Source organism: Myotis davidii, unplaced genomic scaffold (genome assembly GCF_000327345.1).
Source record: "Myotis davidii unplaced genomic scaffold, ASM32734v1 scaffold1363, whole genome shotgun sequence".
Lineage (NCBI taxonomy): Eukaryota > Metazoa > Chordata > Mammalia > Chiroptera > Vespertilionidae > Myotis > Myotis davidii.
Window position 1 is genome coordinate 455482 of NW_006294347.1, and position 15692 is coordinate 471173.

The following is a 15692-nucleotide window of genomic DNA, read 5'->3' on the forward strand; positions in this document are numbered from 1 at the left end:
GAACTTCATGTAAACCTCACAGCACCCTGCAAGGTAGGTACAGTCCCCCGAACCCTCGATTACAGCTCAGTGCAAGCAATGTGCCCAGGTCACCCTGCTTGATGGAGCTTGAGTCCCAGAGGGTTCAGACCCAAGGCCTGTGTAATAACCATAGCACTGCAAAGTGAGGCGTGCTTGCACCAGGAAGATCACTGTTATGCAGCAAGAAATAATCAATAATCAATCATTTAAATTTCTCTATATTTTTTTCATTTTAAAAATATTTACTTTTTTATCTATTTCGTGATATACATTTATGCTGATAATATACACATGTATGTGTACCTGTGTATGCATATGTGTGTGTGTTCAAGATATTTTTACTTGATAAGAGTGTGCAACCAAAAGTGTTTGTAAACCACAAGGCCCTAGGTATGCTGATGTCTTGGGCTGCTTCTGACAACAGGTCTCAGCTGACAAAGGGCTTTTACATTCACTATCCCATTTGACCCTCACAATAAACCTGGTGGGACAAGTCTATTCTTTTTCAGATGAGAACACTGAGCCCCAGGGAGGTTGGAGGCTTGTTTGAGGTCACAAATGGCAGCTCTGAGCCTGGAATCCAGGACTCCTGACTCCTCTAGCACAGTGGTTAAGAGCATAGGTTACAGCCAGGCTCACTGGGTGAACCTGCGCATCTCTTATTTAATCTCTCTCTAACCTGTTTCTTCAACTCTAAAACAGGAATAAACAGTCCTTTCATAGGGTAGTTGGTAAAGAATCTATACTAATAAAAGCATAACATGTGAATTAGACCAAACAGCCAAACGACCTTCTGGACGACCTTCCGGACGAAGCCAGGGCTGCGAGGGCCGAGCCTCTTGCACGATTTTTGTGCATCAGGCCTCTAGATAATGAGTGATACACACAGAGCAGCTGGTGCCTGGCACAGAGTAAGTACTCAATGAATGCTAGACAGAGTGATGGTCCCCGCCCCAGGCCTGCCCACAGAGGGCCCCACTCTCCCCCTCAGGTGCTTGGACACTCACGGCAGAGACGTGGGGTCCGCCAGTCGATGGCCACCCCGTGCTGGCAGCACTGGTGGGCATAGGCGGACACGCTGGCACAGAAGCACTCACAGTCACCGCCACGGCTACACCCACATGTGTCTGTTAGGCAGTTTGAGTAAAACCAAGTGACATCAACCTAGAGGAGGTCAGAAGTCAGAGGTCAGAGGACCGACCCTGAATGTTTACCTGGGAGATTCTCAACTGATGCCAATCAGCCTCAGGGAGCAGCAGAAACACGAAGGGACCACAGGATGGTGTGAGCTGCCATGCAGGCAGGATCAGGGCCTAAGCCATTGGATCCTGGGGCTGGAGGTGGGGCTGAGGAGCAGACATGGGCATGAACTGCCAGCCTGGGCCAGAGACAGCTGCCTTGGGGGCCTGGAGGCTGCGGAGCAGAGCTGAGCCCCAGCTCTCCTCTGTCTCCACTTCTTCATTGTTCAGAAGAACTTCCTGCCCGGGGAAGAGCCAGGTGGAGATAGGCTCGAAAGGGCACAGCTCTGTTTGTCCTGCTGTCTGTCCTGGGTTGTCTGGGGAAACAGGACAGACTATTTCATCCGAGCTGGAGGCAGGGGAATGGCAGCAATGGGTCTCCCCTCTAGGCCTGAGGTGTCTCTCCCGAAGTATGACGGGGGTTGGGGTCTGAGAGCAGGAGGGACCCGAGGAGAAAGGTGGGGTCAGGAGTGGCTTTGGCTGGGGCCCACTCACCACAGGGTGGCAGGTCTCAAACACCTCGCCGAGCAGGATGCTGCACTCCTTCTTGGCGAACGGTTCTCGGAGAGGATTCAGGACACACGTGTCCCGGGCATCGAGGGTGTCTGGGCACTGAGGGCAAAGGCAGGGCTGTGGACCTCCCTACCCCCAAACGCCTGTTGCCAGATGTGGTCAGACAGACTCTTAGAGTGACCCCCTGATCCCACCTCCTGGGGTTCATGTCCTTGTATAACCCCCTCCCCGTGAGAGTGGGAGCGGCCTAGAACTTGCTTTAAACCAACAGAAGACAGCAAAGGTGATGGATGGACGTGGTTATGTCAGTGATTGCATGACTCTGTTGCATTATTTGTAGAGCCCATCTTGCTGGAGTCTCTCCAGACAACAGCCAGCAAAAAATTGAAGCTCTCAGTTACCCGGTTACAAAGAACTGAATGCTATTGACTGCCACGTGAGTGGGTGAGGAAGCAGATCCTCCCACCCCACCCTCCAAAGCGAAGGAAAGCCCAGCCGAAGCGGACAGCTTGACTGCAGCCTGTGGTACCTGAGGCAGAGGACCGGGCAAGCCGTGCCCTGACTCCTGACCCACAGAAACCGATCATACGTGTAGATGGCTGACTGCTGTTTAGCCCGAGGGACTGTTGCTGCACAGCTATAGATAAAACGATTTCCTGATGTCAGCTGACCCCCCTCCTCCCTCAGGCCTACATTTTCACTACAGCCTCCCGGGGAAATGCCCAAGGCGAGTAGCAAGAGAGAAATAGCTGGTGGAAGGAGGGGAGCAATAAAGGTTAGTCAACCACTCAGCTTCTCCAGAACGAGAATGGGGCAGAGCACATCTTTCTGAGGCTGTGAGAACAGCCTTGTCCCGCCTTAGGATGACATTGAGCTCCAGGCCATGACTGACAGCTGTCCTGACCCCAGTCCACATGGGCGCATCTCTGTCTGCTCCCCAACAGAGAATTAAGGACCTAAAACTACTCAATCCAGGAAAAGCGACTATGTAACACTCATCCCCACCCTCCACTGCTGCCCCATGGCAGAGATAACTAATCAGTTTTCCTTCCAACTGAGCCTGACACAAGCCTTAGATATCTCTCAACATAGCATCCCTGGCAGCCTCTTCTCGCAGATCAGAGTTGTCAGATGAGATGAAATCTATTCACTATACCTCTCCTGGCACAAACCCTTCACAGAGGACCAGAGAAGATGGGACTTAAGGTTACCCAAGTCACTGATGACCCAAGACAAGAACCCAGGGTCAGTGCTCACAGCCTGGCAGCCTCAGTCAGACACCCTCCTCATTTCTGCCTCTGCTAATATTGTTCTCCCTTTTCAGAGGTCTTCTCTCTGATATATTCATCCTTCTAAGTTGGTCCTATTCTTTAAGTACCACACTAGTTCCACCACCTCATGAAGCCTTCTCAAATTGCCTCACCCCACATGGGTCTCTCTTGGCTTCTCCTCTGTTGCCAGACCTAGTGCCAGGCACTGGGGGCACAGACGTGGGTAAGATGGTGATGCTTGAACAAGCCTCGCCCTCCTGCTAGGTGGTCATCTCTCCTAGACAGAGACTGTCTCCTTCCCAATCCTTCCCCCCCCCCCCCCCCGGAGCCTGGCCCAGGGCAGGTGTGCACGGATTTGTGAGATGGGATGGTAGGTGTCCTTGGGCCACAGGATAGTCTGGGCTGGGGACACAGCTCAGAGGCCGAGAGAAGAAGGAGCAGCCTCACACCAGTGTCCCTTTTGCTTGACCTGGGCCAGGTCCTCTCGCGCTAGCCAGGGCCCAGCTCACGGGGGCTTTACCTCCACAGCAGCCCAGCTGCTGCCAAATTCCTGGGGGTTAGTTAACTCCAAGTTCTCCGGGGTCCTCATCTCATTGATGGTTTTTAAGTCAAAGTTCCCACAGAGCCCCGCCAGCTGGCCCTGGAAGAAGAGAGGACCCATGTCAGTTGCAGGCTCGCCAGGGGTGAACCATGGGCAGGGGGTTGCCATGAGCCCAGGAATCTGTCCTGAACCCAGAAGCAACTACTGAGGTCCCAGGATGAAGAGGATGAAGAGGAGAAGGTGAAGGGTCAGAGAAGAAGGGGTGGGGAGGACAGGACAGAGGCATGCTGCTGCTGGCTCCCCCGTGAGGGTACAGCTCACCCACGGACACCCAGTGGCTCGGCTCAGCCCCAGGCAGGAGCAGATGGCTCCTGGAGGGTCACTTGTCATGTGACTACCTGCCACTGTGGCCCAGCCTGGATGTGCACTGTGGTCCTCTGGTCCCATAGGAGGGTGACGTGCTCCCGCGGGAAATGCACCAGCATGAAAAACCCTGCTTGCCACGTGTGGACCTCTTGCTTCTCGTCCAGGAAGCTCTCAGGACTCTGAGGCGACAGAGGTGGTCATTCCTGAGGCCAAAGTGTCCCCCAACACCTGGGACAGCTGGGCCTGGCTACAGGTCACTGCCCAGCCCCGGGACCTCACCAACTCCTATGCCTCCCTCACACCTTGACATTGACCTCTGTGTTCCTGACCCTGGCCAAGGTCAGGAACAATCTGAGCTACTGATTCCAGGGCTCCCAGAGAAATTGCTGTGGTAAAGAAACTAGTCCTTAGCCTTTTTCCGGGCTCAGCCCCTGTTAACCTGCCAAGTGACCCTACTACCTTCACCTGCACCAGGCCTTACGGGATTTCCCGAGTCGTCATCGAAGATGATGAGTGAGTTCCCAACATTAATGGAAATAAATTTCCTGCAGATGATGCCAGAGCTGTAGCAGTTTACATTTTCTACAATCACAGAGAAGCTGAAATTTGATGTGCTCTGAGGAGAAAACAAATTAGTTTAGTGAACCAGCAAGAGAAGAGGTCTGCTGAGAGGCACGGGGGTAGAGGGACACGAACTCTGAAGTGGCTTTCAACTCACTTCTACTTCTTATTAGCTGTGTGACTTTGGGCAACCCACTTCAGTCTTCTGAAGCTCAGTGTCCCCTGCGGGGGGGGGTGAGGGGGCACCCAGTGCAGTGTTTAGTATGTAGTGACTCTCCAAAAAGTATCTGATGAGTGAATGGATGAATGAATGAATGAATGAATGAATGAATAATAGGAGAACAGGCACGTGGGGGAAGGGACACTGTCTCACATATAGTGATAAAGGTAGGTGGCAGTGTAAGCCTTTCTGGAGGGCAATTTACAGGCATTAAGCCATATTTTACATGTACATGCTTCTTATAGCAATTTCACTTCTAAAAGTCTAGAGATACTTTCACAAAAGTACTCATTGTGCAGTTAAATATTGGCAACAGCCTAAACATCCATCAGTGAGGGAATAATAAAAAACTAGAGCATGTCCTCTCTGCAGAATTCAACAGGAAGAAGAAAGAAAAAAGTGTGCACCCACTATATGAGATAATGTTCAAGGTATACTGCTAAGTGGGGGGAAAAGCAAATTGTAGAAACTTATCCATATAAACAAAACAAAGTGTGTGTGTGTGTGTGTGTGTGTGTGTGTGTGTGTGTGTGATGAAAAATGATCTTTCAGGATTCACACCTGTTAGGAACAGGAAATATATGAGGAAGAATATTTGTTTTTAATATATGCTATTCTATTATTTTAAATCTTAGCGAAAGGCATATATTAGCTTTGAAATTTAAAAAATAAAATGGGGTCTGTGGAGCTTTGAAATTATGTGCCCCATAGATAGGACTCATTCCATAAAAGGTTTATTATTATTACACTAGAGGCCCGGGCACGAAATTAGTGTGCAGGTACAGTCCCTAGGCCTGGCCTGTGATCAGGGCCATCTTCCCCGGCTGCCGGCAGCTGGTCCCACCCCCACCGCCTCCCATCCTCCAGTTCCCTGTTTGCCATTGGGGGATCGGAGCCTGCCAGCCAGGGGGAGGGACCAAGAGGTGGTCAGTGTGCCTCATAGCGATTGGTCGAGTGGTTGTTCTGGTTGTTCTGCCGTTTGGTTGATTTGCATATTACTCTTTTACATATATATATAGATAGTGAAATAGACTGGCCCTTAGCAAAACCAAGGATCCCTGGTGTGTCTCTGGCACCCTCCCACCTACCCTGCTGGTACCCTTTCCTCCTGCTGGAGGGGATCCTGCTTCTACTGTGCCCCGCCCCATCGCCATGCCTCTTCCTCCACATGACTCCTTAAGCACCAACTCTCCAGTCAGGCTTCTTAGTTCAAACCTGACCCAGCTCTGCCACTGCCTGGCAGTGTGACCTTGGGCAACATACCTACCCTTTCGAAGCCCCAGTTGCTACATCTACTAGTATAACATGGGGTCAATAACTACCTCGTAGGGCTGCTGTCAGAATGAAGTAAAATAATCCACAAACAGTGCTCAGTCGACCACCATACACATAACAAAAGTTCAAAAGGCACTAGCTCTTACTATAGACAGAAGAACACAAGGACCCACGGTTATAATGGTGAGTGAACAGGCAGTGGAGCATTTTAGGACTGGTGAGCTCTGTCCAGCCTCTGGCTTGCTCCTCGACATTTCCTTCCACCTCTGGATAGCCGCACTCCAGGGCTTAGATCCCCCAACTACCCAATCAGCATCACACTGGGGTCCAGAGCATCACCAGGCTTTGACAGGTCTGCAGCCTCAGCTACCCAGGGCCCTCATGGAGCCAGCCGGGCAGACGCATCCAGGGGCTCACCTTGACCAGGTGCACCTTGCATGCGCCCACGAAGTCAAACGGGAGCCCATCAAACGTGCGGTAATGCCGGTCGCCATAGGCCGTGCAGGTGGCGGCACAGGGATGGAGGGCACACTGGAAGGAGCCTTGCTGGCACACGCTGAAACACATGCACCCGGACCAGCTGGCAGGGTACCCCCAACCCCCTGAATATCCTTGACGGAGACATTGCCTACTGAGCTCTCACTGTGTGCTCCTGGACCAGGGACCAATAAACATCATCAGCCTCCCACAGAAGCCTGGAGGGTGGGATTGTGCATCCCTTTATGTAGGAGAAACCACCCTTGGAGCACACAGCCTCTGCACACTCCATGTGACACACTCATTAGGGTGAGAGGAAACCCTGAGTCTAGGAGATGCTCCTCAGCCTACAAGAGACAGTTCAGGAGAGCTGAGGGGCTGGGAAGGGCTCGTACAGAACACGCTCATATCTGAAACACGAGACCATGGGTCAGTGTCCCTGGCCTGACCTAAAGCCACTTTATCCAGGTCTTGTACCCAGCCTGACCCAAAGCCACTATACCCAGGGTCTTGTACCCAGCCCGATCCAAAGCCACTGTACCCAGCCAGGCCTTGTACCCAGCCTGACCCAAAGCCACTGTACCCAGGGTCTTGTACCCAGTCTGACCCCTTTGGACAGTTACTGGAATGTGATGTGGGACTAGGACAAGACTTGGGTTCCACTGGGTGGGAGGCCCCATTGGAATGAGCTGAGGCATCCTGGTCCTGTCTCCTTCCCCTCCCCATCTTAGCCCCACTGCTCTAGCTGATATGCTTTGGTCATTGGCCAGAGAGTGGCAGGAGCCAGGGCTTTGGGGCCCCTGAGCTGGCCCCTGGCCCCTGGAGCATGTCAGGGCTGCCTCCATCCTGCAGATACACGAAGGCTGGAGGAGCATCAGGACTCTCGGAGCCCTGGAAAGCCCCAGCTGGAACCTCTGAGGCACCTGGCAGAGGTGGCCGCAGTAGAAGCTGCCCAGCCTGTTGAGAGGCCTCATTGATTGTGAGAATGCATATGCTCACATATATATAAACATACCTGTATACATACACAAATCCATAATTGTATATATTCACTAACATATTCAAGTTTATGAATGCCCACCTATTCACATGCACTTGCATATACATTCATGTATACACTCTATGGGTTTTGGATTTCTGCCCACCTTATGCATTTATATAAATATGCAAACACATCATCAAGTTTACAAAGATGCATGTATACATTTATATACATGTCTGAACAAATCACATTCATGTAAATACTCACAAAAACACCCCTAAAATTCTTTCTATGCATACACTGGTGTATGGAGGCAAAACCCCTACAACATGAATATGGAAGGGGCATGCTTGATTGTGTTCATGATCCTGCATCCCATATCTACCCACCCCACCTCCAGATAAAGCTAGAGTCTGGGTGGGGCCTTCACTTACCAGGTATGGCAGGGAGACATGACCTGGTCCCCAGGGAAATACTCCTTCCCCTTCCAGGTGCATGGGCACTCCTCTGGCAGGAAACATGCATCCCCATGTCTGAGGAGGCTGCGGGACACAGTAAGCAGGTGGTCAGGAGAGCGCCCTTCCCACTTCTGCCATCTGGGGAGTACCCCGTAACCACATGGACATCCAGGGTGGCTCTTGGCATTTACCCTAGAAGAGACTGGCCATGTACCACTACCATCCTGCCCAGTGGGATTCAGAGGTACCGTGGTAACTGGAAAAACCAGGCACAAAGTTGGCCCAGCTCTGCCATTCATCAGGAAGCAAGGCTACGCCCTACCAGCCACGTCCCCCTACCAGGCTAGATGCCATTTGCCCCTCAGCACCAGCTGTAGACTAATAAACAGACCACGTTCCCCATGGAACACCCAGTAGACCTGCAGTAAATGTTAAATGAAGTTTTTCAGGAAGATGGAAACGCAGCTCCATGTGAAGGAATGAAAAGATTGAAAAAATGGAAAATCTGTTGGTAAACGTAAAAAATTATTTCTTAACTTCTTTAAGAGATAAGAACATTGAGAGCAAGATTCACATCAATGAATTGTGGGGTTTATAACATATAAAAGTAAAATGTATGACACTAATAGGAGTGAGAAGGAAATAAATGAAAGTACATTGTTGCAAATGTTCTACATAGAGTGGAATAATATTAATTTGTGGTAAACTGATAAATAAAAGATACATATAATCTCTAGAAACACTGCAAAAATGCCAAGATATATAGTTTAAAATTAATAAAGGAGATAAAATAGAATATTGGAAAATACTTAACCTAAAAGAAGGCAGAAGAATAAAAAAAAAGAATAGAACAAACAGATAATAACTAGATGGTAGTATTGAATCTAGTCAAATTACATTAAATGCAAATGCATAAATCCTCCAATAAAAAGGGAGAATCTGTAACATCAGCTAAAAAAGCAACATCCAATTATATTCTGTTTACAAAAGACACAAATGAAATATAAAAGCACAGATAAGGTTAAAGTAAATGGTGGGGGAAATAACCAGTCATAAGAAAGACGGAATGGCTATATTAACATCAGACAAAGTAGACTTCAAGACAAGTGGCATTAACAGTAATAAAGAGGGCTATTTCATGACAATAAAAGAGTCAATTTATCAAGAGACCATAACAATCCTCAATGGCATGCACTAAGTAACAAAGCCTAAAAAACAAACGAAACAGAAGAAAAACTCACAGAACTAACAGGTGAAAGAGACAAATCTATAATTATAGTTGGTGATTCCAACACTCCACTCCATTGATGATAGAACAAATAGGCAAAAAGAATCATCAGAGATGTGAAAGATTTGAACAGGTCTAACAATGCTCTCTACCTAATTGACAATTAAAGAACTCTCTATCCAATAAAAGAACTCTCTATCCAATAAAAGCACATTGCTTTCAAGCACACATGGAAAGCTCACCAAGATAACTATATTTTATACCATAAAAAAATTTCAAAGCCTTTAAATCATACAAAGAATATTTTCTAACCACCATGAAATGAAATTAGAAACCAGGAATGAACAGATATAAGGAAACCTCCAAATATTCCAAAATTTAGTAGCATTTCTAAATAAACCATGAATCAAAGAGGAAATTAGAAAATATTACCAAAAAAATAAAAACACATTGTATCACTATTAGTAGAGTGCAGCTAAAGCAGTGCTTACAGGGAAATTTTTAGCTTTAAATACTTATATTAGAAAATAAGAAGGAATTGCAATAAAATGTCTAAATTAGAAAATCAACTCAAATTAAATTCAAAGTAAGTAATAAGAAGGAAATAATAGAAATAAGAGCAGAATTAAAATAGAAAACATAAAATCAATAAAACCAGAAGTTGGTTCTTGGACAAGATCAATAAAATTGGCAACGCTCTGGTTAGACTGGATAGTAAAAAACAAATCTTTATATATAAAAGCCTAGTTCAACTGGCCAGCTGGTAGCTATCATGCGCAATGACCACCAGGGGGCAGACACTCTGAATGGTAGCTATGACGTGCACTGACCATCAGGGGGCAGATGCTCAACACAGGAGCTGCTGAGCTGCTGTAACTTGGCAGCTGTGGTTCTTGGGTGACACACCCAGAACCAGAGAGGAGGGAGCCAGATTCCAGGATGTGTTACCCGGGAACTGCCCTCTCTCAATCTGGGACCCTTCGGGGCCTGTCAAAGAGCCAGTGTCAGCCTGATCCTCATAGGCCAGGCTGAGGGACTCCATTGGTGCACGAATCCGTACACCGGGCCTCTAGTAAATAAATAAAATCTTCAATATCAGAAACAAAGAGGAGACAGCACTGCATACCCTACAGATATTAAAAGGAAAACAAAGCAATATTTATACAGTATCAAGTCAATAAAGTTGACAACTTAGATGCAATGCACAATAAAAACATCAAATGCTTATGAATAAATTCAATAACAAATGTGCAAAAACCTTTATGTGAAAACTGAAGCATGGCTGAGAGAGATGAAAGAAGACTCCATAGATGAACTGATAACACCATGTTTGTGCACCGGAAGACTCATGAGTGTGACGGCGCCAGTTCTCCCCAAATTGATCTACAGATTGAACAAAATCCCAGAGACTCTTTGGAAGAAATTAACAAGCTGATCCCAAATTTACATGGAAATGCAAAGACCTAGAAGGGCCAAAAAGACTTTGAAAAGCAACAAAGTTGGAGCACTATCACTTTCTGATTTTAAGACTTCCTATAAAGCTTTAGAAATCAAGACAGTGTGATATAGGCCTAAAGATAGAAAAATAGATCAATGAAACCAAACAGAGTCCTGAAATAGACCCACATTTCTAAAGTCAATTGTTGTTGTTGTTTCTTTTTTTTTTTACAAAAGTGCCAAAACAATTCAATAAGGAGAGGAAAGTCTTATTTTTTTAAAAAATGAGGCTAGAACCAGTAGATAGCCATCAGAGAAAAAATTAAAAACTTGACTTCATTTTGCAACATATACAAAATATGATAATTTTAGATAGCTTATAGTCCCAAATGTAAAAGCTAAAATTGTAAAGCTCCTAGAAGGAAACATAGGAGAGTATCTTTGCAACCGTGGAGTTGGCAGAGATTTCTTAGGACACAGACAGCACTAATCCTAAAGAAAGAAATGGCCAATTACTAGACATCACCACAATTTAAAACTTCTGCTCATCAGAAGTCTTTAGACATACGAAACACATTACGTAAATGAACAGGCAAACCACAGACTGGAAGAAAACATTTGCAATTCATATGTCGGACAAAGGGCTTCCATCCGGGATATATGAAGAGCTTGTACAACTCAATTTTAAATATCGACCCAATGAAAAATAGGCAAAAGACTTGAATGGACACTTCGCAAAGGAAGCTGTACAAACAGATTGTGAAAAAGGACTCATCGTTAGTCATTAGGGAAATACAAATTAAAACTGTAGTGAGCTAGGACTGTGTTCTCACTGAAATGACAAAACATAAAAAGTCAGAGAACACCAAGCATTGGTGAGAAGCTGCTGCGGCCAGCCCTCTCCCGTGGTGAGAGTGTACGATTGTACCAGCGCCTTGGAAAATTATTTGGAAGTTTCTCATCTGGTTACACAGAAACCCACCCTGGGGCCCAATTCCATGCCAACCTGCTCACCCCAGAGAAAGACAGAGCAGCCTTATTCAAAACAGCCCCTAACTGGAAGCAACCGGAACAGCCATCAGCGTTTGAGTGGGTAAGTGAATTACTGTCTGTTCACACAACGGAATACTGCTAAGCAGTAAACAGAAACGAACAACTGGAAAGTGTCGCCATGTGGATCAACCTCGAAAACATATGCTAAGGAAAGGAAGACCGATGTCATACTGTCTGAGTCCATGGCCATGAACACCCAGAACAGCCAGAGGCTCTCTATGCTGAAAGGAAGGCCCTGGTGAAGGATGGGGTGGGGGGGGGGCGACCACCTGGGGAAAGGCATAGGGCAGGAGGGAATTTTTTAAAGTGACTGAAGTTTCTATATTTTGAGAGGGGTGTGGGTTACAAGAGGATATAGATTTGTCAAAGCTTAGCACAGCTGTATACTCAGAATCTGTGCATTTTATTACATATAAGTTATGCCTAAGTCTTTAAAAATTAAAAGGACAAAAAAAACACAGTGAGGCACCAAAGGCTGACTGGAGCCTCCATATTTAAGGGGGACCCACCATTTTCTTGGGAATCCCCCAAATGCCAGCTTCTGTTGTTTGTTTTCTTTAGCCCCAGCCAATTATATAGAGAAGAATTCTCTTTCATCTGTGGCCTGGGAGGCTAAAGCTTTGATGCCCCGACCTGGGAACCAGGCTGGGGAAGAGGCAGGGGACCCAGTAGGTTTTCCTCCCATCTCCCAGTTTTCACTCCATCTCTCATCCCTCCTTGCCCCCTAAGATCAAAGCCTCGGATTTGGTTTCTCTAGGAACTCTTACCACCTCTCTCCTGCTGGGTGGCACTAGGGCAGTCTCAGGACCCCCGGGGGTGGGGAAGCGGGCCAGTGGTCTAACTGCTCCTGACACGGCTTGAGACTCGTCTACCTGTCTCCCTGCCTCCCACCCACCTTCTGGGATTCCCAGAGCCTCCTGTCCTAGAGCTGTCGGCAGGAAGTAGGTTGCTCTCCTGGCTGCCCAGGCATCAGCTGCCAACCTCTGCTCACAAGGTCAGTTTCCACACACCCAGCTCATTCCTCCTTCAGAAACGATGGACCCATCTTGTCCACTGTCACCCCACTGGTGTTCTCCTTGTCGCTGGGGATGTATATCTTATTTACTCCATCACCAGCATGTCATTGCGATTGTGGGAGGAAGCGGGGGGAAAGGCTTGCGCTTCACCCATTACGCTTTCCTTGAAGCCACCTTCCTAAGCCTCTACTTTTTTATGCGTAAAAGGAAAATAATGACACCTTCCTCTCAAGGTCATTATGAGAATCTAATTACAGAGCTGGGCACACTGCCTAGCACCGGGAATGGACACAGTAACATTGTTTTCCTGCCCCTCCTCTCCCCATAATTGCATCAGGCACCAGCAGTGGGCTGGCTCATTGCCTTCCACCTCCAGCCCCAGGCCCGGCCTCTAGACGCTTCCTCAGAGGTCTTCCCTCCACCTACCATCCAGTGCTCCCTCCGGCCCTCTGCAGGCCTGACTGCATCCCCGAGCACCTGCTTCGTGCCCACCACAGAGAGGAGTGAGAAAAGACTTGGAGCTTTGGCCTCTGTCCCCCAGGTGCCCTCAATCTGTGGAGCGCCCTTTCCTCAACTGTTAAAGGACCTTCTAGTTCCAAGGCCCCCTCGGGGGACAATTGCAAATGCATGGGATCCAAATGAAAGAAGACAATGCTGTCTGCTCACATGAGTGCCTACTCTCCGCCACTGTAAGATGAGGAACCTGAGGTTAAGGGGCTAACTCACCAGGAGGTGGTGAGATAGTACATCACCACTGTGCTAGGCTGTAGTGGCCCAGGTCCCTTGCAGTGACACCGCCAGCCTCCGTGGCCCCTGCAGTGGCCAGGTCCTTTGCAGCAATACACAGCATCCTGAGGTTCTTAGAAACACTATGGGGAGAGGCATGGGAGCCAAGGGGGGCCCAGAGGGTCCCCAACAGGGGTTGCTAGGACGGTGCTTGGACATCATTGAGAACCTTATCCCAAATCCCAGGAGGATGCTCCACGAGGCTAGGAGATGCCTGCCCTTTCCTTACAAGTTGAGGTTGTAATAATTTCCCTTGGAGAAGCCCCCGTGGGAGGTGTGGGAGCTCCTCATGGGGCATCTGATACGGTACATGAGCCACGAGGGCAAATACCCAGGAGGTGATGGGGTTGAACGCTGAAAAGGGGAAGAGAACGAGTCTTCATGGAGCACTGCTGAGCAGTGCCGGCTCCTTGCAGCTCTGTCTCATTTCAACCTCAGGAGAACCCTGCAGGGTGGGTGCTACTGCCCTCAATTCCCAGAGGAGCAAACCCAGGCTCAGAAAAAGCAAGTGATGTCACATAATGAATGACAAACATGAAGCCCTCAGACTGCGGTGTTCTTGGCACAGCGCCGGGACCTAGATTGACCTGTGAGAGGCCTGGGGCAGGGGAGGAGGATTTGGGTCCTGCCCGCTCAGACGGGTCCTGCCAGCAGCCAGCCTACTGCCCTCGATTCCCAGAGGAGCAAACCCAGGCTCAGAAAAACCAAGTGATGCCACATAATGAATGACAAACATGAAGCCCTCAGACTGCGGTGTTCTTGGCACAGCGCCGGGACCTAGATTGACCTGTGAGAGGCCTGGGGCAGGGGAGGAGGATTTGGGTCCTGCCCGCTCAGACGGGTCCTGCCAGCAGCCAGCCGGGCCTTACAGACAAGAAAACAGATGCCCGAGTGGCCGGGTAACCTGTCCAAGGTCACCCAGCCCATTGGAAACCTTCCCATCCTCTCCTCCCCTTCAGAGCCTGGGAGTGAAAAGGGAACTCCACTCTGGCTTCTGAGCTCTTCAGGGTTAAATGAGTCCCGAGTGTTGGACAGGGCGTTAGACCCTTGATGCTGAGGTCCCCAGACCAGCAGCACAGGGTCTCCAGGGAGCTGGTTGGAAATGCAGAGTCTCTGGTGGAGATTCGTGAGCACATTATTATTTGAGGAGCACATACATCCCTAGAGAACCCCAAAGCTCCTTCACAAGAGGGGTCTCGCTAAATCCTCCATTCCCTAGTCCCCTCCGGGAGGGAGCCCTCAACCCTCAATTTACAGACGAGGATCTGTTGAGAGAGGTCACGTGATGAGTCACTGGCAGAACCGAGCCAAGTCTCCCATTCCAGTCCACGCCCCCCCAACCCCCACCCCCCAGTTCCACCTTCCCTCTGCGGCCTTCCCACCGTGCTGGGCAGTGACTGGCCCTCCGCTCCTGACCCCGGAGGCCCTGGCTCTCCCTGTCTGGTGCACACAGGACAGTGCCACAGAGGCCTTCAGTGACAGACACCCTTCGCAAGCTCCTCTGGGGCCTGGCAGCAGGTGGCAGTCGGCCTAGGATCCTGCGCTGGTTCTTGAGACCTCACGGGGCTTCTTGTGGATGCCCTTGCCTAGGAAGGGGCAGGCTCATCACCCACATTGTGACTTCTGTGTAGGGGAACAGGCCTTGGGCCTCGTGGAGCAAGCACACTCTAACCATTGCGCAGGCTTTAGAGTGAGCACTGCGGGCTTTGAGTCATGGCTGCCAGGGCAGACCATTTCCCTCCATCCTGCCCCGGCCTCAGTTTCTTCATCTGCAAAATGGGAATAATGATCCTTCCCTCCTTTCTTTGAAGGATGCTCTGAGATTGAATGGGCTGGTAATATCGAAGTGTTTCATAACCAGTAAAGCTCCAAATGATTACCTCTTTCCTTTCCCACCCTAGAAGTCCTGACCCCCCCACCCCCTCACTTCCCTTGGCTGCCAGGCCTGGCCCACGACTCCCAGCTGATCACTGACCACTGCACAGGCTGAAGGACACAGCCCTGCAATGCCAAGTCATGGCACCATCTGTCTTCTCAGCCCAGACCTGAAGCAAGACCAGATCAGGAATGAGAACTGACAGAGCTGGGTACAGGGCCCCTGCAGCCACCTGTGTACAGAGCACCCACGAGGCAACCCACGAAACCCACCTCGTATGGATTTCACAGCTTTAATGCCACCTGAGGGACACTGGGTGGGCCTTGCTTTTGCGAGGATTATAGGGGCACCAGACTGTCACCAGAGGGCTCTG

The 15692-nt window shown here is 49.1% G+C and overlaps 1 protein-coding gene across 1 annotated transcript in view; it reads right to left on the minus strand.

Annotated features, from left to right (window-relative positions):
* Nucleotides 1-15692, minus strand: part of OTOG (otogelin) — a 99970-nt gene that overhangs the window by 58526 nt on the left and 25752 nt on the right. Inside the window, 7 exon segments of the mRNA XM_015566993.1 lie at nt 1029-1185; nt 1755-1871; nt 3564-3683; nt 3983-4129; nt 4432-4566; nt 6424-6562; nt 7900-8007. Of these exon segments, the coding sequence (XP_015422479.1) occupies nt 1029-1185; nt 1755-1871; nt 3564-3683; nt 3983-4129; nt 4432-4566; nt 6424-6562; nt 7900-8007 (923 nt within the window).